The 24,983-nt window shown below is 39.8% G+C and overlaps 2 protein-coding genes across 3 annotated transcripts in view; both read right to left on the bottom strand.

Moving 5' to 3' along the window:
- The window catches only part of iars1 (isoleucyl-tRNA synthetase 1), a 64,043-nt gene that overhangs the window by 38,074 nt on the left and 986 nt on the right, over window positions 1-24,983 (bottom strand). For both annotated transcript variants that reach the window (XR_005893856.1, XM_041033949.1), the window contains exons 3-18: window positions 24,199-24,355; window positions 23,978-24,097; window positions 23,538-23,620; window positions 23,004-23,121; window positions 22,654-22,801; window positions 18,303-18,390; window positions 17,063-17,123; window positions 16,730-16,825; window positions 14,583-14,705; window positions 10,017-10,108; window positions 8,653-8,751; window positions 5,593-5,719; window positions 3,830-3,903; window positions 1,612-1,806; window positions 1,177-1,263; window positions 242-325 (exon numbers count right to left, since the gene is read on the bottom strand). Coding sequence is in view for 1 of the 2 variants with exons in the window: in XM_041033949.1 (XP_040889883.1) it covers window positions 242-325; window positions 1,177-1,263; window positions 1,612-1,806; window positions 3,830-3,903; window positions 5,593-5,719; window positions 8,653-8,751; window positions 10,017-10,108; window positions 14,583-14,705; window positions 16,730-16,825; window positions 17,063-17,123; window positions 18,303-18,390; window positions 22,654-22,801; window positions 23,004-23,121; window positions 23,538-23,620; window positions 23,978-24,097; window positions 24,199-24,355 (1,752 nt within the window). In the remaining variant the exon portion in view is untranslated. The remainder of the gene's footprint in view (window positions 1-241; window positions 326-1,176; window positions 1,264-1,611; window positions 1,807-3,829; window positions 3,904-5,592; window positions 5,720-8,652; window positions 8,752-10,016; window positions 10,109-14,582; window positions 14,706-16,729; window positions 16,826-17,062; window positions 17,124-18,302; window positions 18,391-22,653; window positions 22,802-23,003; window positions 23,122-23,537; window positions 23,621-23,977; window positions 24,098-24,198; window positions 24,356-24,983) is intronic.
- On the bottom strand, window positions 12,538-13,721 carry LOC121179236 (vimentin-like). The gene has a single exon (XM_041033951.1). The coding sequence runs from the start codon at window positions 13,719-13,721 to the stop codon at window positions 12,585-12,587; it is 1,137 nt and encodes a 378-aa protein (XP_040889885.1). The 3' UTR covers window positions 12,538-12,584.

The following is a 24,983-nucleotide window of genomic DNA, read 5'->3' on the forward strand; positions in this document are numbered from 1 at the left end:
ACCCTTACTGCTCAGGGCAAAGGAGAGAATGTATGAAGAGAAACAATGTGTGTACGCATGTGTACAGTGTGTGTCTACTGTATGTAGGACTGGGACAGTTCGTAGTTAAGTGTAGATGGTGATTCAAACCTTTTAAAACCACGCCTGATATAAAACATAAGGTAGGTTAACACACACAACCCTGCCACTGGCACGCAGCTTCAGAAACACACACTCGCTCACATTCAGACACAGAGCTGACCTGAGGGCATCAGCTCCATAGTTTTGTACTATCACTCCTGGATCTGGGTAGTTCTTCTTGCGCTTGCTCATCTTCTGTCCATCGCTGCGGGAATGAGACAAGCAAAGGCATTAATGCACAGACACACGCATGCATGCACAAAAGTGCATGTTAGAAACCATGCACTTGGTATTCAAATTAGTCAAGTCCTTCCAGGTCAGCAGGCCTGTGAGCACACTGCTGCATTTAGACCCCGGGGCTGAGGACAAGCAGCCCTATTGTTGAGCAGCTCTAAGGGCTAAATGTTACAGCACACATACCACACTGATCATGAAAAATAGCAGAAAGATTAAGAGGAGATGAATGGGGCAGGTGAATAAAGGAATATATAAATGGTGGATGAGAGGAGGGGCAAAGAGTGGATTAGTGGAGGCAGACAAGGAAACAACGAAAGGGGTAAAATAAAAAGCAAAATGTCTACAGAAAACGAAAGAAATATGTGCGAAATTTACAGTAAGGATAAGGCTGGCAATATTCTGTAGATTTCTTATTTTCAATAAATCCCTTCAAAGACTGAAACCAACAAAGATCTGATCCTACTAATAAGTATTACCTGTACCTATGTAGCTCAGACTTCCAGTGCTGACTAAAAACTATTGAAAACACAACAGTGGGCAACACTGTCTGAGGTACTCCTTCATTACCACAGACACTGCAGGTTATTTTGAGTCAATCCCACATAAAACATATATATATATATATATATATATATATATTTATAGATGTCTTAAGTAGGAGCCAATAGGCTTGTGACTGTGAGCACTTAGAGAGACTAGTGCTTTGTGGATTTCCGTTTTTTATGGGAGAAACAGAAAAATATAGAATGATGCCTGCTGTATCCTTTATTAATTTCTTTTTTGTTTTTGTGTTTGAAAAAAAGGAAGAATCTGACTGACCTAGCAAGTACCAAACCGTTAACAATGACATTCTTGAAGGGTGGTTTGCCAAACAGGGCTGTGGAGAGCACCAACAGGGTGTAGAACCTGCAGCAAGACACAAAAAGACAGTACACAAGGTCAGAAATAATAACTATATAATAATAATTCAATCTTCTGAGGCTGAGAAAAAAACTAATGCCCCACTTTAAATGTTTTCACTTTTGTTTCAACCATTTTCCATCATTTGATACTAATCCATTAAATTCAAAACTTTCAGGAAAACACTCATCTGCCTGATCCTTTCTGTCTATCCATGCATTCACGCTCTGTTTTCATCAATTCCCTCAACGAACTCAGCAGGGAAGTGTGTCTGTACTACTCATCTGTCACCCCGTTTCCATCTTTCCCTCCATTAGTTCCCTCCATCCAGCTATCCATTCATCCGCAGCTTACCATCCCCTTGTCTGGTCAATGCCTTCGGCGATGAAGTCTGCAGGGAAGGTGTCCTCAAACTCCTTCCTGTTCTCGAAGGGGTAGTGGACCTGGGCATAAGGCATGCTGCCGCTCTCAAACCAGCAGTCAAACACCTCTGTGACCCTCCGCAGCACGCCCTTACCACACCGTGACGGGATTGTCAGACTGTCAATGCTGGGCAGAGAAAGAGTGGACAGAAGAAAGGAAAGAAGGAGAAAGGAAGTTCAATTGTTAAGAAAGATGGAGGCAATAACAATTTGACCAACTCTGTTTTATTTCAGGTTTTATTAGTGCCACCGGGAACTATTTACACATTTGTACACTGTATAGATTCATGGGTCTATAGGCTTTCTGGCTGCAGTCCAGAGCAACGATTTTATAATCTATCACTGCTGGGAACGAGGAAAGAGCAGCAGAGCTCATGTTGTGCTGACACCCAGTAGAGTACGTTTGGTTATTGCTTTGGGTCATACATTTCGTATACAAGGATATGGATTAATTTACTCCAAATACTGACTTGCTGAGATACAGCCTATGAACAAAGTGATTATTTGTCCTAAACTGAGGAAAAGAGGCGATTCTGGCTTTTGTAGTAGTTATAAAATGTCAGCCTTTGTTAAAGTGCTCATTAAATCCAGACAAAGTGCTTATTCTGAAGCAAACAAAAACAACAATTAAACATCAAAATAATATATGTACAGAAAATTGATTAAGCACATTTACTTTCTTTTCCCCTTTAAGGACAACCTGCGACACATTTATAAAATTATAGGCATTCAGGCCTATAAGCTGCCGATAACAGCTTTGGTAATCTACTGTTAGCCACTAAAGCTGCTCCGTTGCAGTACTCTGCTGCTCTTAAGAGCTCTGCTTCTGTGCCTGTAGAGGCAAGGGAGAGTGTTAAGCAGGAATTTCCAAAAAAGAAGTGCAGTGCTGAGTACATTTTGAGTAGTTTCATATGTGGTTTTGTGCAGAAGATTTAGCTAAAATGTTCACTTTCCTACAATGCAGGCAGAGCTATTATCTTCACTAGCTGGCCACTTCACACGTCAGTGTGGACTGATTACAGTCTATCCATTTAGCTGTTAGTGATCCATACATCTTGACTTTAGTAGAAAACTTTTTCAAGTTGGTCAAAAATATTCAAAGCAAGCTCCTCCTAACATTTAAACTACTGTCTGTTCGCAAAAACAAATACAGGAGTCAACTAAAGTGCCATGGTTTATTTGTGACAGTAACATAGAGACAGTATCACTTTAAATCTTCCTGATCAGCTGACTGCTTGACATTTTGGGAAATATGCTCATTTGCTTTCATGTCTCGAGTTAGATGAGATGATTAATACCACTCTCATGTCTGCACGCTAAATATGAAGCTACAGCCAACAGCTGATTAGCTTACTTGTGTGTAAAGCCTGGAAATGGGAAAAAGCAAAACTGGCTCTGTCCAAAGGTTAAAAAAACAAATCCACCTGCCAGCACCTCTAAATCCCACTGATTAACTGGTTATATCTTGTTCTACAAAAACCAAAATGTAAAAACAATGAAGTTTGGTTTTATGGTGCGTTGTGTTCCAGACCCTCCATCTCCATGAGGTTGCCCTGGCTAACAGTGAAGACCACAGGCAAGAAAGTGGTATCAATCTTCTCATCTAATTCTTGGCAAGAAAGTGAATGAGTGCAATTCCAAAAATATAACTTATGCATTCCAAGCCAGTTACACTTCTAGAATGTCACTTTCATTAATCATGAGAGTTATACTAAGAGTTATACTAAGAGTTATACTACAAACCACTATATAGAACAAGTTTCCAGTTTCTTTGTTTGTTTCGAAGAAACTGGAAAGCAACCTGTCCCTCCACCATCAATTGAAGATGGCCAGCCCCACGGAAATTATTAAAGGTAATTAGCCGGTGAAAAGCGGAAGAGTAAAGTGATCTGTGCTCCACACACTTGTCTGGTTCAGGCAGACAGGTCACATTAGAGGGACACAGGGCGGATTTAAAACAGACAAAGTCATAGACAGACACACATACAAGCACAGATACCATATCACAAACTTCATGTCATATGTCCACCCCTGTACACACGTGCATCATGTGAATCTGATAGTGACGCATTATCACAGCAGACAGAAACACGCCTGAGCACAGGCTCAGGTGGCTGGCTGAAAATCTCGGCGGCTCATCGGTGACTCACCTCTCACGATGCAGATCAGTTACTTTGACTCCGGTCAGTTCCTCCAGTTCGGCCATGGACCCAACACAAACCACCTGATGAACAAGCACACACACTGCAAAATTTAAATTTTGCTTTTTGTACAGATTAAACAAATGAGACAGAACAGTTAATTACTGAACTTTAGAGGTGCTGGTTAAATAAATTAGCAGATGTAAGCTTTGGACAGTGCCAGTCTACCAGAAGCTACCGTACAGGTATCAGAGTGGTATCAAACTTTAACCTCAAGCACCTCTCAACAAACAATAACAAATATCTATAACTTAATGTATTTTTCCTAATTTGTCTTATTCATTTAAATTCTGCAAAGGACTATCAGTGATAAATCTCATTATCCTTGTCTACCTGTTTTCTGTATTAGATTATTATTTAACACCACTTAAAAGTAGGCCTACTTCAACACAGTTCCTGAGTAACTTCACCTTAGAAAGTATGCTAAAGTGTGTTATCTGGGCTCCTCAGAGACTTAACCTGTAGGCTCTGCTCTAGTTTTTACCACAGCAGCAGGTAACATGGCCCAGATACAGCCTGACACACCACCATCAGACACAAAAGAAGACAGAATAAAAGAAACATACCCAAAAAGACAGGGACAGAAAGAGAAAGAACAAAACGAAAAGATACTGAGAGACAGAAATCATACTGCCACACAGAGAAATACACACAAAGACACACACATACACAAAGACACACACTTGCAGCTTTAGTTTTGGGTGTGTGATTTGCCGCTGAGGGGTGTGTAAGGGAGGCACCAGGGAGCAGCGAGTGTTCTGGAAACAGTCACAATGCTATTTCCAGCAAGCAGGTCGCTGGCTGTCCCTCTTTCAGCCGGGGGACCAACACTTCATTTTTCAAACGTTCAAACAACCCAATTCTGACATCTCTATTCAGTTCAGTCTACTTCACATAGTGAGTCGGTTTGGCAACAAACATCCATAACAAGACGAACACCACCCCACATATCTCTCATTTTGCCCCATTCTTGTGTCTTTCATTTTCTCAGTTTCTTCACTGACTAATTTATTCTGACCCCCCCCCCTCATTTTGTGTTTGTCCCCCCCGGTTACTGTTTGTCTTGCGGACCTTTGAAGTTGCCTTCACTGGCCTGAAGAGAAACCAAACACATTTTGGTTCGTGTTTATTTGCTGTTTACATTAATGAATCATTCATGTGATGAGTTTAGGAGGCACTCGGCAATGGCGCCTGAGGGTAGCTGACTCTGACTGCAGTAAGTCACGCTACACCCTCTGGTTTGACACCATGGTCACTTCAATCTTCCATGCCAGAAAGTCTCTCCTACACAAGCCTCCACACACGCAAAAAAAGGGCCAGATATGCTAAATTATGTGAGTGTCAAAAAGAGGTCAGTGAGAAAAATTTTCACCCTCCCAATTTATGAGAAAAGCTGGATTTCTGTACCCTCGCAGCAGGCCAATCTTCCTTCAGAGAGACTCAAGACATTTTTCCCCTAAATCATTTCTATGGTAAATAAAAGTGAGAGTAACAGAGAGTTCAAATTTTCAATTATGCCCTCTCATGCTTAGCCCAGATTGATTTGTGAGTAGTGCCAAAGCTGCGATCAGCTCCCTTAGAAAAGAATGACTGTCTTGGTATTTGGTCTTGACACAGACAAATTGTGTGATCTCTACGGAGTACAAAGACACATTAGAAGGACTAAGTACTCTATTAAAGCATAACAAGCGTCTGTTTTGTGTTTTCCTGACCTCCTCGAAGTCATCGCTGACCCAGAGAGGGATCGGTGTGCCCCAGTAGCGGTTCCTTGAAATCGCCCAGTCACGTGCGTCTCTCAGCCAGTTCCCGAAACGCTTCTCACGCACAAACTCTGGAACCCTGTAGAGATAGAGACATTAACGTGTGTGTTATGGTTCTAATTACAACAATAATAATCAACAATAATAATCAAAGCTGCATGTACAATTTCATCTGGAGTGACAAACAACAGGAATGTTGCTGTCCAAATCAGATTTAAACAGCTATTTATATACGCATGATATTTATATTTATAGGTAAAATCTATACTTGTCTATTATGAGTCAGTGTGCTTCCTAGCTGCTGTCGGCTGTCGCAAGCAGTGTCAGTATTTTTGTAACGAACATAATCGGCTACAGTAGGCAAGAGTAAATGTATGACAGTCTGTTATGACTTACATTTAAGACTTTTTTTTAAAAAACTGACTTCGGTGCTTTTTAAAACTTTTCGAAACCTACAGATATTGTAATTAATTCAAGGTGCAATCATTTTTTTCAGAACAAAAGCAAGTATTATTACAATATTCATTATTATTCCTTTATTGAGCAGGCTTCTTTCCCTCTTCTTCCTCATTTTTAGCCCTAAAAATAAATTGCACTGCTCTCTTTATGAAGCTGAACTGCAAAGGTTAACATTCCCTTCAAGGCATCTTCCTTCTTTCTACCCCTTTCTTGCTCTCTCCGTCTCCTATTTTGCCTCAACCGATTCCTAGCTTTAATCTGCTATCTCACAATCTCTTCCCCTTTCTCTCATTTTTTTCTGTCCCCCTCTCTTGCTGTGCCAGGCCGTGTTGCTCACAGGAACAGTGCAGGGGGGGTATAAATCGTCACCAAGATCCACGCGCTAAGCAACAAGTTCATCAATTCCCATTTGCAGGAGGCATTTCTATTTAGGCCCCTAATATATCAATTTAATGATTTTTTTTTCTGCTGCTTCTGCTGCTCTCCACCACTCCCCAACCACCCCTCTCCCTCTCCCTGTCCATGCTAAATGTAGAATTAAAGTGTGCAGTCTTGTGCTGGAGACAAACACAAGAGCCATTTATGTACAGGTTTCTGTTATACAAGAGGGGGATGGATACAAGAGGGAAACAGGGGGACAGGGGTTGTGGTCAGGGAGGATATGGATTAAGAGTGTGCATGATGGGGGGAAAGAAGGGTAAGGCAGATAGGAAAATGAGTAAACGGGAAAAAGAAGGATGGAAAAAGAGGTACAGTGTTCAAGGACAAGGTGCAACAACCTGGCAAATGGCCTTTTTCTAAAACCTGCCCCCTGAACGGAGATTGTCCAATCATAGCTTAGAAACCGTAACTAGGCTTGGAAGGTCTATCGAGCTTTGATTTATCCGCGTGTTGAAGCAGCGAGCACTGAGCATCAGTAAGAATGATGGCTGATGGCATCTTCTTTTTTTTATTAACCTTCTCCAAAACCAAAAATACAAAAACTAAAGTGTAAGGAATGGATTCAATACAATACTGTGTCTGTCCACTTTAATGTAACCTGCAAATGTTAGCATGTCCATCTAACTAGCTTATAACCTATAGTAGTAACCTAACTCAGGACTATGCCCAAGGTCATGGGCATTTTATACTACACTGTTTTGTGGTGTTACAGATTAGGTTTAAATAGAAACTGGCTCTGTATGCTACCATAGAGTAGGCTAAAATTAGCAACTCTGTCCATTTGAGTATAAAAAAATGATAGAAAGAGGAAAAGGTGCAACCTGAGTCATTTTGGGACAAGCTAATCAGCCCTGCATTTTCATCTCTCTTATGGCCAAGAAATGGTGCACTGAAAAAAAACGACAGCAGCCAAGCTCCCTGCACCTTAAGCCTCAGAAGAGGCCAGTTCCCCTTTAATTAATCCGGTCATTAATTTATTCAGACAGACAGACATCTGGAGAAATCAGTCTGAACTCTCTCAGCAGATACTTAGTTCGTGTCTACCCTCTGCACCAATTGACTAAAGAGAGATAAAATGAACAAATCACTTTGAGAATATGATAACCAGCACTTTGCTTTCTGAGGGGGCTTTTTTAAGTCTCTCATCAGCTAAAATGAACGTCATACAGAGGTAGTGAACTCTGAAAGGATTTTACATTTATTAGGATGCTGATGAGCTCTCACTGACAGACAATATTCATGGGACTAGAACTCAAGTATTGAAGTGAAGTCTCATCAAAATGAAGAAAAAAAATCTTTCAAATCTCTTTTTTTTTTTTTTTTTTTTTAACAAAAATCAAATAATTAGGGTTGGAAAATAAGCTGCATCAGACCATCACCCTCAGAGTGTGCAGCCACACAAACACAAAAAGGAAGTATGTGTATATACATACACCTTGAGGTAGTGTTTAGCGCAGGACTGTTGTATTAGACAGCATTAGTTTTTGCTAGGTGCACCTAATAAACTGGCACCTGAGTGTATATAAAACTAGTACCCCTTAGATATGGAATTTAGCCTTTAAAGTAGTGTGTGCGTTTATGTCGGTCTCTATGCACATGTGTGTTTGTGCGTCTTCACCTTCCTAAGGGCTAGTCATTCATCTCAGTTTGACAGTCCCATTACCAGAGGCAGCTACTGTGGCTCAGAAAAGAGCACTGGGAGCACCAGGGTTAGCACCGCTTAGCAAAGCCATCATGCTGACGCTTACTTTTGCTGCATGTTCTGCCATTACAATTAGCATCATGCTAATGTTTTCTATAAAACACCAGTCCCGTGTGCATCATAATAATGCCAATTTTAATGAAAAAATGAAGAAAAGGTCTTGCAGCAAGTGTTATTTTAAACTTCCCATTCAAAATAACTAAACCCGGTGTTGACTGTCCTGCAGAGACAGGCCCACGACTGAGACAAACAGCTTGATGCAGCACAGAGACTTGGCTGTAATTGTTTTGGGACTGTGACTGTTGTCTGCCATCACTTGAAGTATTTAACACCACTTGTTTGGAAAGAAGCTCATGCTCACTGTCACTTAGCACCAAGCTAGTTAACACTTGTTTTAGAAAACAGCTTACCAGTAGCATTTGCCATTGTTCTCCAGTAGTTTGTCTACCATGTGCTCCACTCGGACAAACCAGCTGGGGACGGCTTTGTAGATCAGGGGTGTATCAGACCTGGAACAGACACATTACATAAAACGTAAGGATGCAACAGACAGACTTAACTAAATAAAAAACAATATTCTAACTGTTGAAAGCTGTATTTGTAATATGAATTCCAATTTATAAAACTAGCTGTTTATTTTGGCAGTTGGAAGCTAAGTTTTTAAATCAGAATATCAGAAATTGAAAATGCAACACGCACAGTAAGGAACAGGGGTTAAGAGGGTTTAATTGCATATCCTGAGTAAGGCTACAAAAACATTTCTGCTGCATAGGATGTTGCCAAGAGAACAGTGGGCTCCATAATTTTTAAAAGAAGGAAGTTTGGAACAACTAGAACTCTTCCTAGAGCTGGCCACCCAGCCAAAAAGAGCCAACAAGGGTCTTGATAAGAGAGGTGGCCAAGAACCTGATGGTCACTCTGGCTGAGCTCCAGAGATCCTGTGTGGAGACGGAAGAAACTTCTAGAGGGACAACCATCACTGCAGCACTCCACTGAACAATAGATTTACAAAAAATTCTAAAAGTCTGTTTTTAATATCATGCATGTCATTTATTGAGTTTAGATCAATGAGGTGAAAAGGGAATTTAAACAATTTTATCTTAAGGCTGCAACATAAAAGAAAGGGAAGAAAAAAGTGAAAGGGTCTGAACACTTTCTAAATGCACTGTATGTCTCTTTAGTGGTTTAGAGAGCACATCTCTGAATATTTACTGAGGTTAAGTAATCCTTCTCAGGTCAGGCTGCAGCTGCTCCAAGTGAGAGAGTGACTTGGTCTACTAAAAAAAAGTAAGTTTGTGTGTGTGTGGGCATGTGTGTGGGTCTTCATGTCCCTGATAGTTGCGATGTGATAATGTGGGACCTTGAGAGGGTTATGTGTGAGTCACCACAGTCACTGGCTTTGTCAATTTATTCACAAAACATCTATTGACATCAGGCTCTGATGCTCCTGAGGGAGGGATGAGCACAGGTGAACCTCAAACCTCTGTGTCTAAGCACTTTGCTGAACACAGAATTGTACTGTAGGTTAACAGGATATTGCTCTGTCAGTGCATTATGTCTTCCAGCGCTACAAAGGCTTTTAGTATTGAAGCAGAAAACATAGTATTTAATTTGTGCAGGCCTAAAATCTGTGACATATCAAGCAGGTCAGGGTTAGGGCCCACAGAGGAAGAATCAAAGCAAAGCTGTTAGTTACAGTGAGTTGGAGGGAGCCACTGTAAAGTGACACAGAGGTAACATCAGTTTTACAGTTTACATTCTGTAAATGTCTCACCTCCAGCAGAAGGGGTAGCTATGTTTGAAACTGCTGGCATTGACCAGACGGCCCTTCTCCTTCAGCCACTTGATGATGTTCTTGTCAGCATCCTATAAAAGAAAGCCAAAACATTAGGTTATCTTTACTACCAGGCTGAAAAGCTGTGCTTCACTGCCCTCTGTGGCTAAAATTTCAAGTGTGTTTCACCTCTGACCAAATCCAGTCACAGTAAAGTGTGTGATTTTTCAGCTGGTGTCGATCTTTAAACACATTTAAAGCTTGTTATTTATCGTGGAATTTAGTATTCATTTTAAACATAAAAAACAAGAGAACACATACGATATAAATCCAGGTGGAAACCTGATTATAAAAATAACTTATGCATCCCAAGGTTTGTTTTAAGTACTCATTCTAGCTGATCTGCCAGTCATGGCTCTCTTTTGCATCTCACCATATTTTTCTTCATCATACTTCATAATTTCTTGATTTTTTTTTTTTTCCTGTCTTGTTCTAAGGTGCAAAGTGAAACTATGACATGGTCAACTCTTGTGTGTTCTCTCAAGATTTGTCCCACTAAAAAAAAACATATTCTTATTGTGAAAACATTCTGCCTTGGCTATATGCTTTCTTGAAGAATTTTCAAGGTAAATTTGCAGCCATGGTCACACTCTGCTCCTACAGCTATGATAAATATCACAAAACAGGTAGAGAGAAATGGTTTGCTTTGTCATCCAGCTCATGGCAAACAATCTAATAAGTAATCAACCCAGTGACTTATCATGCACTATTTCATCTCTGTCTAACCAGGCTCACAGTGCAATTCACAGGAAGGTCATAAATATGACTTTTCAGCAAGGTGCTTGGCAGACTGTTGGTCGTGACCTCTTTGTAGAGAGAGGTTTTAAACTTTATCAACTAGGAGTAAATTTTGTTTTGCTCTGACCCAAGCTCATTAAAACATCAAAGTACACTTGTCATGTGGACTTCACCTGCAACCCACTAAGAGAACAAACCTATTTCACCACCTGGCCAATTGACAGTTACTCAATATGTCACAAAATTACTCACACATATATGTGACTCTTTTAGAATCTCTTTGCCATGAGGCATGATTAATCAGCAGAGGTACCGTTTCCAAAGCAAGCATTTCTTTCCTGTGTTTAATAATGTGAACTAAAGCTAAAGTTTAAAAACCAGCTACATGCTGTGGAAAGTAATCATAGCAAACTAAGGCTGGATTCACACAGCTGTATTATTTTCTAGTGCCAAATTCAGCATCTTCAACTTCTTTATGGGACAAAGCAAAAGGCAAAACACGTTGCCTTTTCAGCTTAAAACAAGAGGTGAGGAAGATAAAGAGATGGACGGAGAGCACATGAAAAACTAAAGTTATCACAGAAAGAGACAAAGAAAGAAAATCACGAAAGAGGACAAGTCACACAGGAGAAAAGGAAAATCATCACTGCATTAGTTTAAATGCACTCACTTCAATCTTTATTAAGTAACAGTTGGTCAACATTAGTGTAAATTGTCAATAGTTGTATCTTGTCAAAACATTTGAAATAATCTCAGGTGACCTGTGAAGACCAGTCATAACAGGTATTGGTTCTGCTTTGTTTGGGCTGAGATGTGACACATCAAGGCAGAACAAAAAGTATTTCATTGTGAAGGTGGTGAGATCAAAAAGTTGGATCAAGACAAGCAGTGACAGCGAAAGTGAGCAACTGTAGCAAAGGGAAGTGGCAGAGGTATAACAGTGGGGTTGACATAGGGTTGTACTGTAGGACCAGGACTAAAGAAAAGGGTAGGAACAAGGAGAGATGCCAAAAAACTGAAATGGGAGGGGTACTGGAGTTAAGGAAAGGCAATGAAAAGGAAAGAAGTTGTTTTGGAAAGTGATTTGCAGGAGGAAAACTGGGAAGGATTGGGAAGCCAGAAAAAATGAAAATGGGGTCAGGGTGTGGTATGGTAAATGATAAGTGTAAGGATGGCTGAGTATCAACTCTCAACACATATCTAGTACCAAGAGAAATAAGCATGTAACACTAGAATTTCCAAATCTGTCAAGCACAGAAGGTTGGCATCAAATATCTGGTCATACTGATAATCTTGTTTTATGTCTTTTTTGATCGGATTGCTCCTGATTTGAATCAAAATCTTGGGAAAACTCGCACACAAATAACTGATGACTGATGAATATTTTGCTCATTTTAGACTATTGTAAAATTGCTCTTGTCAAACAGCGTTTAGACAACATCAACATTTCATATTATTGACCTTATTTGTCGTAATTCGCAGAAAGAAAATTTATTATTCAAAGAAGAGTATTGAGATCATCAAATGATCAAGTATCATTTTGGTATCCGTACTGAAACTCAGGTGTCATATCAGCAATGGTATTGAAAAATTTCACACAATACCCAGCCATTGGAGTCAGGTGGGTGAGACAGGGAAAGAATGGCTAAGATAGGGAAGAATCTTGAGTCTCTTTAACTAGACAGAAATAATCTCTCCACTCCACGATGCTCTGCTGCTGCTGCTTTGGAACCGCTTCTGCTTTTTTCCTGCTCCTCTCACCCCGGACATTTAGACATCTTTGGCAATTCCAAGCCTCTGCTCCTCTCCTTCCAGTAGCTTCCTGTAGGTGGCGATCTCCGCATCCAGCTTGAGCTTAATGTGCAGCAGTTCCTGGTAGTCTTGGAGATACTTGGTCATCTCCAGTTTGGTTTCGCAGAGCTGGGACTCCAATTGAGCGATGACACCCTCTAGGCCCCCTACCTTATCAATATGGGACATCTCCATGTCCTCCAGCTGCTGTTCCAGGGCAGCGTTGCGAGCCCTCAGCCCGTCAATCTGGTTCTGCAGGTCTGTCACCTGGTTGTGGAAGGTCGTGATCTCGTCTTTCATGGTCTTCATCTGTTCTTCATGTTTACCAGCATGCTCCTTGAGGGTGTCAAACTTGCTCTTATACCACTTCTCAGCTTCCTGGACATTGCGGGCAGCTACAGCCTCTATCTCTGCACGCATGTTACGCAGGTAGGCAGCCAGGTCAGGACGATCCCCTTCCAATTCGGCTGTAATCTTTGAATCCTCAATCTGCTTCATGAGGTCAGCCACCTCTTCATCATGCAGCTTCTTGAGAAACTCTATCTCAGCCACCAGCTGTTCAATGTGCTTCTCCAGCTCGGCCTTCTGCAGTGTTGCGTTGTCAACGTCCTGGCGAAACTCCCTCAGGATCATTTCTGCTTCTTCTTTGAGCGCAAGCTCCTCCTCCAGCTTTAGTCTCCACACTTCAACCTCTTCTTCAATGTAGCCCCTTTCAATATCAGCTGCTCCTTTCTCGTTAGTCAGGGTCTCAATCAGCTCCCGCACCTCTTTAAACTTGAGCTCATATTCTTCTCCGATGCCTGTGGGGCCTCCCTTGAAGCGACTCTGCAGGGAAGCCAGCTCAGCTTGAAGAGCAGCATTTCTTTGCTCTAGTGCCTGGACCTTCTCGATGTATCCTGCAAACTTGACATTGAGTTCCTGCATCTCCTCTTTCTCATTGGCATGGTGCTGGTGTATCTCTGTGCCCAACTCGATGGCAGTGCCGCGATAACCTGAGCGTCCACGGCTGTCGTATGAGGATCCACGGCACCGGGACGGCGATGGGCTCTGAACCCTTACTCTGCTGCCAGAGCCGCTAACTTGCAGGCTCTTCTGGGTGTAAGATGCGGCTCTCATTTCGCGTAAATACTGTTTTGTTTTTCAGCTTACAGAAGAACAGATGGTCTCTCGGCTTCTCTTTGCGTAGCCTACGTCGCGGCTGACGCTCCCTCAGATCACCTCTGAGTTTTTATGCGGCAATAAAGAATGTCTCAGACAGCCTTGAAACTCACGCTTGGTTTTAACATATTTCAAAAGTGGATTATGACAGACTTTCAGAGAACTGTGGCTGCATACTCTTTATTAGCTAACGCTGTACTGTTAGTGGCCAGACGGGTCGAGTCCACTCCCTGGCCTTTGCGCCAGGATGTGAAATAGTGATCACATCATGTATGGCTGCTATTTTTCACTCACTATCCACTTAGGATGGCAATGAAGTTGGGTGTGACAAAGAGGAAGAGGGCACCCAGTGCACTGGTAAACAGTGACAATGTGCTTTGGCAGCAGGTTTTCCTGCACAACTTTGTGAAACTGCTCTGACGTGGATTCCCTCATCTCCCTCCACATCACTAAGTCATGCAGCTAAAGAATAATTTTTAAATTACATTTGGAAAAGCACAATAAATATTTCATATTCTCATTTCAGTTACTACATAAAATAATTCTAAAAAGCATTAAACCTATCACCAAGAAGAAAGGGCACATTTACGTGCAGAAGGAGAGAGGGGAAAAGAAAAAAATATATATTTTCCAGATATATAAACAGAGGAAAAGGAAGATGAATAGTAGAGTGGGCACCTCCTATGCGGAAAATGAAATGTTGAATTAAACCAGCTATCAGTATTGTTGAGGAATTTATCCCGTGTCTCATACCAGGAGCAGAATGGCTGAAATGTCTGCTAACCTAATCTACATGTAAATGTCTTTTGTGTCACTCACTTTGACATACTGTCCCGCAAAGTCAGTGACCTCTGAAGTGAAGCAGCCTGAGGCGTCCACAGGGCAGATAGGAGCCTGGTCCCTCTGGATGATGTTGTATTCAGTGCACACCCTGTAATCATCCTACAGAGAAAATAACACACAGTTTAGAGAATGTTTTGATAAAGGTATATGAATTTCAGTGCAAGCTCCATCATCACAGGCCATGTGCTGTAGCATATTACTGCATCTTGAGAATGTATTTCTAATTTTGAATCAGACAATCTAAAATTACTTTACCTTTTCCTTTCAAGATCATGCCATTTGATCACAATAATATTCTCCAAATTGATGACAGTATTTATGAATTATCTAACACCATTGGCAGCCACTAGTTTAACAATACGTTATGACTCCATCTTGAATTCCATGTTGAGCTGGACACTTTTTGCAGTGTTGAAACAAGCACCGCTGGTATGTGACAGCTATGCATGAAAGATCTGAGTACTGTCCAGCTGTAAATGTATTTTGTATTCAAACACCCTGTCAAGATCCAAGATGGATGACTCACAGGGTCATTTCACATCTAGTCATAACAACATTGAATTTGAAAAATGTAGTTCAACTGCGTTTCTTCTCACTATACATCTTCAGAGCACATGCAAATTCATTTATGTTTCAGATTTTCTCCAACTAATCAAAGTGAATGTGATCACTAAAGAACACAGTGTAACTACATAAAAATCAAACATTTAAATGTAAGTGAGATGTTGATGGAAGGGTTTACTTAAAAACCCATGAGGACTGGGCTGCAGTGACATAAACGGAAAATGCAGAAGAGAACACTAAGATAGAGAGAAAGACAGAGTGAGTATCCACAGCTGGTTACAGCCACAGGGGCATCCATCTGCCCTTGACAAGGGCATCTAACCTATTAGCAATGACCCAATACCTCAGATAGCACTTCTGCACTAGCCTCTAGATTCTAGCAATACACCAACACTGTACCGTTCAATACAAATATTTCGTGAAATACTTATCAAAGACCATACACACCAATGTGAAATGAGTACATAAAGAAACATAGAACCCAAGAGAAGATTAAAGTATTCTAAATTGTCTGACAAACGTCATGAACAAATCAAGTATAGGGTTAAGTTTAGTGCTGCATTCTCCTGCAAAGTGATATATAATCCAGCGTATTTGTATGTTAACAGGAACAACACTTGCAATGGCTAAAAGCGCTCAAAGCAATGCAACCAAAGAAAATACAAGCAAATTGAGAAAACATGTTAACCACTGAGGCAACAACACTAAAAAAAAAAACTCTGCAATTTACGAAAACACAAGCAAACACAGAAATGCTGCCAGAAAACAGAACATAATTGAACTGTTAACATAAAGACAATGTTTCCAGGGAGACAAAAAAGAGTACATACTCCTGGATGCACTTTTTTTTTTTTTTTTTTTTTTTTTTTTTTTTAACGTAGAATGGCAGAGAAGCAATCCACAGAGTTACACTAGATAAAGGTGACCTTGTTTCCCCCCAGAGTGTGCTCCATATGGGCAACTGCAGGGCTGGAAAAACAAGCTTACTAGAGGAAAGGTTTTATTAGGTATATTTCTCAACCTCTCATTCCAAATCACAAGATGTGTAAACTGTAATTAAAGCAAAATTATGGCCACCATTGAACAGTGGCTATCACTACAGCAGTACATTATCTGAATTTTGAGGAGGATCTTTTAGTCTTTATATCTTGTCATAGCCTTTAAAAGTGTTGATCTTGTTTTGGTTGGTATGGGTCTTGGTCTGTTTTAGAAGGCTGATGCCCAAAAGTTGGATAAACGGTCAAATTATATCCATGATTCTTTAGTATCTGACCGGCCTGGAAATTTATCAGCAATGACAACAACAACATATTTGTAAAGGACTTGTGCATTTTATGTTTTAAATGATTGTAACTTGAACATCTCTTCTTTGGATTTATCCTGAAAACCACAGCAGTTTTATATTTTCTGTCATTCTACAGACCAAAGGATTAGTTCATCGATCAAAAAACAATTCACAGTAGTAACAGACAGTCCATCACATCATGTAACAAAGTACTTTCAGTGGCTACAACAGAGACTAAGAAAAAAGCAGGACAATGCTTAAAAACAACACTTACAGCTCCAAAGTAAGGTGCCTGATGGACCACTCCTGTGCCCTCTTCCTCCTTGACGTAGTTATCCATCACCACCTGGAATGCTCCTTTCTCCTCACACTGAAGTGAAACAAGGACGAGGAGAGTTAGATGAAAGGGGGAGAGAGGTGTAGAAGCAAAAGAAGTACAGACACAGACAGTAAGAGAGAAATTAAGAGACAGGATAAGAAAACATAAACAGAGATGTCCATTTGTGGTGAGGCAGGTAAGGAAAGTGAGACATAGGTCCGTCTCCACTTTGGGACAAACACGTAAAACTGTGAAATGGGAATGAACAAGAACACAGGTTCTACAAACCTTGGCGAAGTACTGGAAGAGAGGCTTGTATCTCTTCCCTTTTAGCACCTTGCCAGGAAATCTAAAGACACATAAAACACATTTAAGTACTTTGATTCAATAACCATAATTTGCAGAAAACCTGAACAACTACAGCCTCAAACAACATAAAAGTAAAAAAAAAAAATTAAATCTTTTTATTTATATTTAGAGTTACAACTCTCTTAATTGACACTAGAGTTGAACATCAGTGAAATATTAAATAACACATTAGGCCATAAGGAACAACGTACCTTTTCAATAACATGAAGCATTAATATTAATCATTAAGTATAAAGTCTATCAATAAAAACTAAATGCAGTTGGTGTATTATAAGTAGACTACCATTATTTTGGAAGGAACGATAACCAGTTTCATAATAATGTGTTGTTCTCAAGATTACTTTTGATTAATCCCCAAAAGCTTGGTAAAAAACTTGGTAAAGACAAAAACAGCCTCAGGATCTGCTGAAATCTCTATTTAAAATTTAAGCATCTGTTGGCACCTGAGCAAGGCCTGATACACTGTTTTTGTAATTACCATTCAAATAAAGGCGTCCCTGTCCCTGTGTATGGGGACTTTGTGGAACTTTGTGTCCTTGTGGAAGAAGAGGTTCCTGCCAAGGTACAACATTTTTCAACATGCCTTTTTTATTGCCGGTTAATTTGTCCAATATATGCTCCATCAGGTTTCAGTACATTCTGTATTCTTTATTCACTCAGGTGTTTTCATCATCTCACCTCACCCCATTTTCCCTACTCCATTCTGCACTTTCCCTGTTGTCAAGAATCATCCAGTGAACTGGGAAATTGGGAATTTGATTTGTTGCCACTGCACAGAACAACACTCAGCTGGTAAAATACACCTCTGTCAGTAACTTTATCGCTGTCACTTAACTCTGGAAGACAAGTTATAACACAGGAGCAAACCTTTCATGGTAAATATGAATTACAAGTTTGGCACTCGCTGATAGACAGCAGCTTGGTTTGAAATTTATCAACTTGTCAAGTCTAAAAGTTTCATTGTCCCAAGTGTAGAATAAGGTTCTACTCTATCCCTATTTATAAACATCCAATATCATAACCATTATCAGTTTGTTGAAAGGTTCATCACTGTGACCTGTATGAAGTATTTGTACTGCTGGCAAATGACTAATTTAAGGTATTAGCCATTTGCACTCTTAGCTATAGGTTAGATATACGGTCTTATACTTGTACTCACTTGTCCAGCAGAGTGTACTCGCTCTCTGACTTGAACAGAGCTCCCAGCCTGGCCTCCATCATAATGTAGGTCTTGTCTGTGGAGTTATCTGAGAGATGAACAGAAAAACCCATGTGAGTGCATGTGCTGAGTCACAAAACAAAGGTTTTCACACCTTTTTGCAAAGCCAGTGTACAGAGTAAATGAGGTAAGTAAGTAAGATTCATCTATAAGGCACCCGTTATAATGCACACAGTAAAAAATTTTAAAACATCAGTCAAGAAAAGCAGGGGGAATATAAACAGCCCCTCAACTAAGCAAGACACAGGGGTATAAAGCATTACAGTAATCAAGGCATGACACAAACACAGAAACTGTTTTTAGCCACACTGAAAAAAACTGAATATTTCTGATCTCAAAGGTATTTCTTCAGAGCAAAACCATAACTGCACAAGCTTGTTAACATGCATTGGGAAATTTAGAGTAGAGTCTAATTTTTTTCCTCAAAGATCCCAGGGTTTGCTGCAGAGTCTGTGGGGGCCTATATTGAGGACCTCTGTTTATCCTCATTCAGTTTTAGAAAATTTTGAGATATCCAGCATCTCGTGGCTTTCACAAAGTCATTTAAGTCGGATAAATTAAGGAGCTCCTCACATTTCTCTGATGAGAAGAGCTTAGTGTCATCTGCATAAGATATATTAAAAGGACAAATCAAAAAGCCCAATAATAACATGTAGATTGAAAATAAAAGGTCTAAGAACAGACCCCTCAGGCACTTCATAGTCCAAAGCAGCATTGTCATACAGCCCCAACTGATACTGTTACATAAGGTCTGAACCAACGACCCATAGAGGCCAACCCATGTACTTCAGCTGTCAATAAGTATCTCATAATCGACTACATCATGCCTTGTTATTTGTATAGTCAACGCTCAATAAAGCATAAAAAACAGTAAGGAGGCCAAAAAAACCAAAAAAAAGTATAAAGCATCGAAAAGATATAGTTAAACATGAAATAAGTTCTCATCACATGACTGTGGCACCGCTGAAAACTGACTGAAAGAACGGAGGTCGAGAGATTGATACAAAAATCCCAGAAGCTGTTTGATTTTTCTCCCTTTTTCTTTTCAGCACAGCTTTCAAATCTCACAGTGCATGTAATGAAGTAAGAAAGAAGATACTGATCGATACGTTGTCAAATGATTTTTTCGCACTCTGGTCATTTTTTAAAGTCACTTATCTACATAGCCCCTGCAGAGTGATTTATGTTTATTGAACTGAATTTCATGTATGATAAATGGCAACTCATCAAACATGGTTCAAAACCACACACCTAATAGCCATGCTAAACCTGAATGTCAAGTAATACAGCCAGCAATAAAGTCAAGGTCAGGTAAGTAGCCCATCATGTAGCTACAACTACTCGACTGAAACTGAGCTAAATAAATCCTGTGCTGCTGAAAAGTTTCCACGTCGTGTAGGATAACTGTCTGACATTTTGGGAAACTGAACTCTTCTGGAGAAATGAACAAATGGGGATTTTAGAAAAAATAACAGGGGAGAGGTTAAGAACAGCAGGAACAACAGTTGTGAAGAGGGCAAAAACCAAATGGCCTGAGCTGGTGAGACACAAAAAAGAGAGAGAGAAGGGGGCAGCATCAATAAAAGATGTTTCTTCCCCACCGTGGTGTGACAAATGACTGCACAGCTCAGACCTGCCGCTGCTGACAGCCCTAAACTCAAACAGCGACAAAGGCAGTGAGGGAAAGAGAGAGGGAGACACACACAGACACACACACACACACACACACACACACACACACACACACACACACACACACACAAAAGAGACAGAGAGAGAGGAAATAAGAACAACGAAGGACAAAAACAGGTGGATGAGGAGGCAAAGAGAGCGATAAGAAAATGAGGGAAAAAATTAGGATGAAGATGGAGCAAGAGAGGACGGGAGATAAAAAGAGAGAGTGAGCTGGTCCAAAAGAAAAAAAAAAAACAAAAAACATTCATTGGTATTCCAAGGCGGTCTCCCATGCAGCACAGAGCAGGAGGTGCGCCTAGAATAACAGACTGTGCTTCAACATTGCCCCCTGCAGGATCAAAGAGGCAACAACAAGCCTGTATGAATCTAGGTCATCCTTTTAGTTTCTCTCATAGGGAACCAAAATCTACAGCAGGAGGGTATCAGAAAAACAGTAGCCACCTCTCTGGAGTATTTTTTGATATATCTGAACAAGGACAACACTTTTTTTAAGTGACCTGCTTTGCGGATCATCCGTATTTCTCAGTTCTGAACCACACACCAATGTACATGTCACACACGCGTACAACATGTACAAAACTGTAAGTTCAAGTTACAACAACAGACCTTTTTTTTTTTCACTGGCCTCATAAAAATTAACGTCTCAATAACAAAAACACATGTTTAAATAATAAAATGAATGGTGGATGAATTCCATTGGCTGCTTCAGTTTCAGGGACCTGGTATTTTTCATGCTGTCTCATTGTCAAGGGCTGCCTGGACACCTGAACAGAACAGTCACTGTTAGTTACTATTAACACCTGTGCTTTTGCTACTATGACAACTCAAAATGTCTGCTGTGATAAATGCCTAAAGGATATTTACAAAAAATCTGGCTGTTCGAGATTAAAAAATATTGTTGTCAGATATGAGTAAGGTAAGCAGCAAGATGTTAAACATACTGGGCAAGAATTTATGAGTATTTTCTGTATTATTTTTTCAATGTACTGTTTAGTCTGGGAAAGGCAGAAATAATGACAAATTGTCATAGATTTCAGCACCTAAATTGAACAGCAGGTATCCATTTCAGGCCTGTGGTAAACTGTACCTATTTTCTGACATTTTAAAGGTCAAACAATTTATCAATTAATTGAGGAAATAAGTGGCAGACTAATTAATAATGAAAAAAAGTCGTTGTGGCCCTACATAAGTGTCATCCATCAATTTTCTATCAATCCATTAAGTAGCATTAAATACATGCTCCAAAATGTCCACAAAGCTCCGTCAACACCTCGCTAAAATAGTTTAAATGCAACTGAACTTTACAACCTCCATGAAGCTAGGATTTATTGCAGGACTGTTATATTAGACTGCATTAGTTCTTGGTGTACTAAATAAAAGCAACTTGCAAGTGAGTGTATATACATCATATCTCAGACCGAACTGTGGCCCTAAAGCACAATTACTTGATAAAAGGCATTGTTTTAATTTTCTGAAAGTTACATGAAACTTAATGTGAATTAGTTTCAGTTTTTGACTTTGCTTTGAAACTTTATATGGTTGTTAGGCGTTTGGAGTCTGGTTGTTAGGCGTGTGAAAGGGAAGGCAGGTTTGATCCGGGCCTCAGATGGTTCACTTGCAATGACATAAATTTCAGATGGTGCTCTTACCTCTTATAAAGTACTTCTAAGTGCAACCTGTATACAGAAATCGTTTTCATAGATGATACACGTTAAAACAATGGTCTTTTGTTTAAATCCGACTACTCCATTTTATGTGGGTGAGTCTAGATCCACAACAGATCACAAGGATGACAGATTCCCTTTTTAATAAGCCAATGTTAACATCAGTTATGCCTTAGCATAAGGTTACTACTCATGAATGTGGAGTGTCTGGTTGTTCAGAGATAAAAAAAAAAACAACTAAATTCCACTGACAGAGAATCCCTTGTCATACAACAAAAAACAGTCTTATTTTATCAGCTAACACACAGCCAAAAGCTAGAAAGTCCACCAACACATTATGGTACAAAAATCCTTTCCTCTGGGTGCAATTTGCCAAGACAGCACTCTTCCTCTGCTAATTTGTTCTTGTTTGTTCTTTCTGAATAAAAACACCCATCAGCTGATACTGAGGTCCACAACACTAAACCCATAAGGGAAACAAGACTTCTAGTCAGAAAACTTCGGCCTTAGGCTACAGCATTTCAGAAACATCGTTCAACAAAACTACCAATCCCGGAGATTCAAGTAATCCTCAACACAAACATGTTTGTCAGCAGGAGCGTGAGCAGTTATTTTCTTTTTTTCCCCACAATGGCTTGAAGAAAACACAGACGACAGCAACAAAGCAGTGGTGTTTTCTTTTCAGTGGCTGTTTATATTAGCACGAGTGACTAAATCCTGATTCTCCAGGAACCTAAGCTGCGTCCCAATTCCATTCTACACACCAGCTCTAAGCAGGTTTTGAGTAGAAAAGTGACAAAATGAATATATTTAAAACAGTCAATATGCATACTAAAAATCAGCTTGATTTTTGAGGGTGCAGCATATTCTGCATACACTCAGTATGTAGTATAAAACTGGGACACAGCTCTTTGTCAAGGTTTGTTTCTCACCTTTGATTTTGACATACAGGAACTCTGGGTTGACACAGAGGGCCAAGTTGCTGGGCAGTGTCCAGGGTGTGGTCGTCCAGGCAATCAAAGCAACATCTGGATTCTCAACCAATGGGAAGGTGACGATCACAGATGGGTCCTGAACATCCTGCAAATAAAAATGAAACACAGAGATTAGGTCAATTCAGTTTTTTCCTCTCTTGACTATGATATAGATAATGGATTTGTTTTTATGGGCACATTATCTGTTCTCACTGATCTTAACACATTCCCAAAAGGAATACAATAATGAATTCTGCAGTGTTACATTAGACCAGCAGAACTGTGAGGGGGTTATAATTTCTGCCCACCTTGTAGTTCTGGTGGGACTCAAAGTTGGAGAGAGGGGTGTTGCAGGCAGTGGAGAAAGGCATGACTTTGACACCTCGGTACACCAGACCCTTTTCATACAACTGCTTGAACACCCACCTGTATGAGTGAAAAGAAAAAAAATTAAAACAAAGAAAGGACAGAGTACCTGCACATAAGAGGACAGATCCAGACATGGATTAAGTTTGATGTGTACTGTGTTTTTTATTTTATATTGCTTTATATACTATATTTGCTATATATATTGATTATGTTCGGTCAAGTGTTTCATGTCTGACTGCACATCAAACTGCCTTCTGGTTACTAATCATGTTGGAGATGAAGAAATGATAAAGCTGATTAGACACTCAACTTTATATCAAAAGTAATCTCCGATGAAAATTACTTTGTGCTATTAGTAAATCTAATAGGCCCTAAATTTAATTCCCTGTAATTAAGTATAATACAAATTATGTATCTCTTAACCAGAACTTGTAAATATAAAATTCAGAAGGCACATTTTCCGAAATCCATACCAGACAGTCTCCATGAACCATGGGTAGAGAGTCTTATAGTCATTCTTGAAGTCAATCCACCTGCCCATTCGCTTCACTGAAGACTGGGAACAAAAAGAGGCAAAAACATAATCAACAAAAATAATATAACGGTCATATGCCAAAGATTCTGCAGGGCAACTCATTATACACTATTCTTTGTAGGTCAGACCTTATTAAGGCAACGGAATGCCAAGCTAACTAAGAGATATTTATGTCCCATATAAAAAATACATATATTGCTCATAAAAGAAAAGATATTATGGTTGAGCCTCACTGTGTTTTAGAGCAGGATCAATGCACTGTTCTAAGTCAGTCATGCTTTAATTCAATTGACATGAGACAACAAAACCAAACTGGTATCACAAGTATGCTTTCAAAATTCTCTCACATGAGCAAATTATTGTTCCCTGTGCGCTCACCTCCCACTCGTTGGAGTATCTCATGACAATGTTTCGGCACTGCTTGTTGTACTCAGCAATGCCCATCTTAGCCACATCTTCAGGCCCTTTAATCCCCAGTGTCTTATCAATCTCATACTCCTGCAAGAACACACAGCACATGAGACACATAAATAAACCAAAGATAAATAAGATAAAATAAAATAAGATTTAAAAAATATTTAGTAAAGACAAAATCTTACCACAGGCAGGCCGTGACAGTCCCAGCCAAAACGCCGGTCCACATGGAAGCCACTCTGGTGAGCAAAGCGAGTAACAATGTCCTTGATGGTGCCAGCTAGGATGTGGCCATAGTGGGGTAGACCCGTGGCAAAGGGAGGGCCGTCGTAGAAGGTGTACCTAATTGGAAAATAAGCAGCATTTTTTTTTTTCAAGGAAATATGCTCTTCTGGCTCAACAATATTTTCTTGCTGGTAAAAAAAACAAAATAGACATGTTTTTGGGAAATGAGCTGATAATGGAAACACCCTATTAGTATTTATGAAGTTCTGTATGTGACCAAAGCTTCTCTTTGCTAATGTACTTTTGCTGTTTGCCATTTGTCATCATGACATTTAATCTTTTTTTCTTTGACCATTTTGATTTTGACCAAAATCATTTTGAAAGTATAATCAATGTACAAATCCCAAAATTTAAATGTTGTAAGAAATATGAGCAGAGATTTAAAATTTGTATGTATTTTTCACTAAGAACAGAGTCCTGTTTATTCTTCCATTAAACTGCTTATAATGGTCCATTATTTCTTCATGTTTTCATATGCTGAACAAGAACTAATGCTCACTATTATCAAATTCTGAAAGTATGCAATGAAGTCTGGCAACAACTGGTTAACCAGGAAATGCAACTTCTGTATTTGGAAACACAACAGATGGCACGACATTCGCCACGATTAAAAGATTCAACAAGATGATTATGTTACTGTTCTAAACCTCTTCTAAAGTATTCACAATAATTTCTCCTCAAAATG

The sequence above is a fragment of the Toxotes jaculatrix genome, chromosome 3, assembly GCF_017976425.1.
Source record: "Toxotes jaculatrix isolate fToxJac2 chromosome 3, fToxJac2.pri, whole genome shotgun sequence".
NCBI classification, from domain to species: Eukaryota; Metazoa; Chordata; class Actinopteri; family Toxotidae; genus Toxotes; species Toxotes jaculatrix.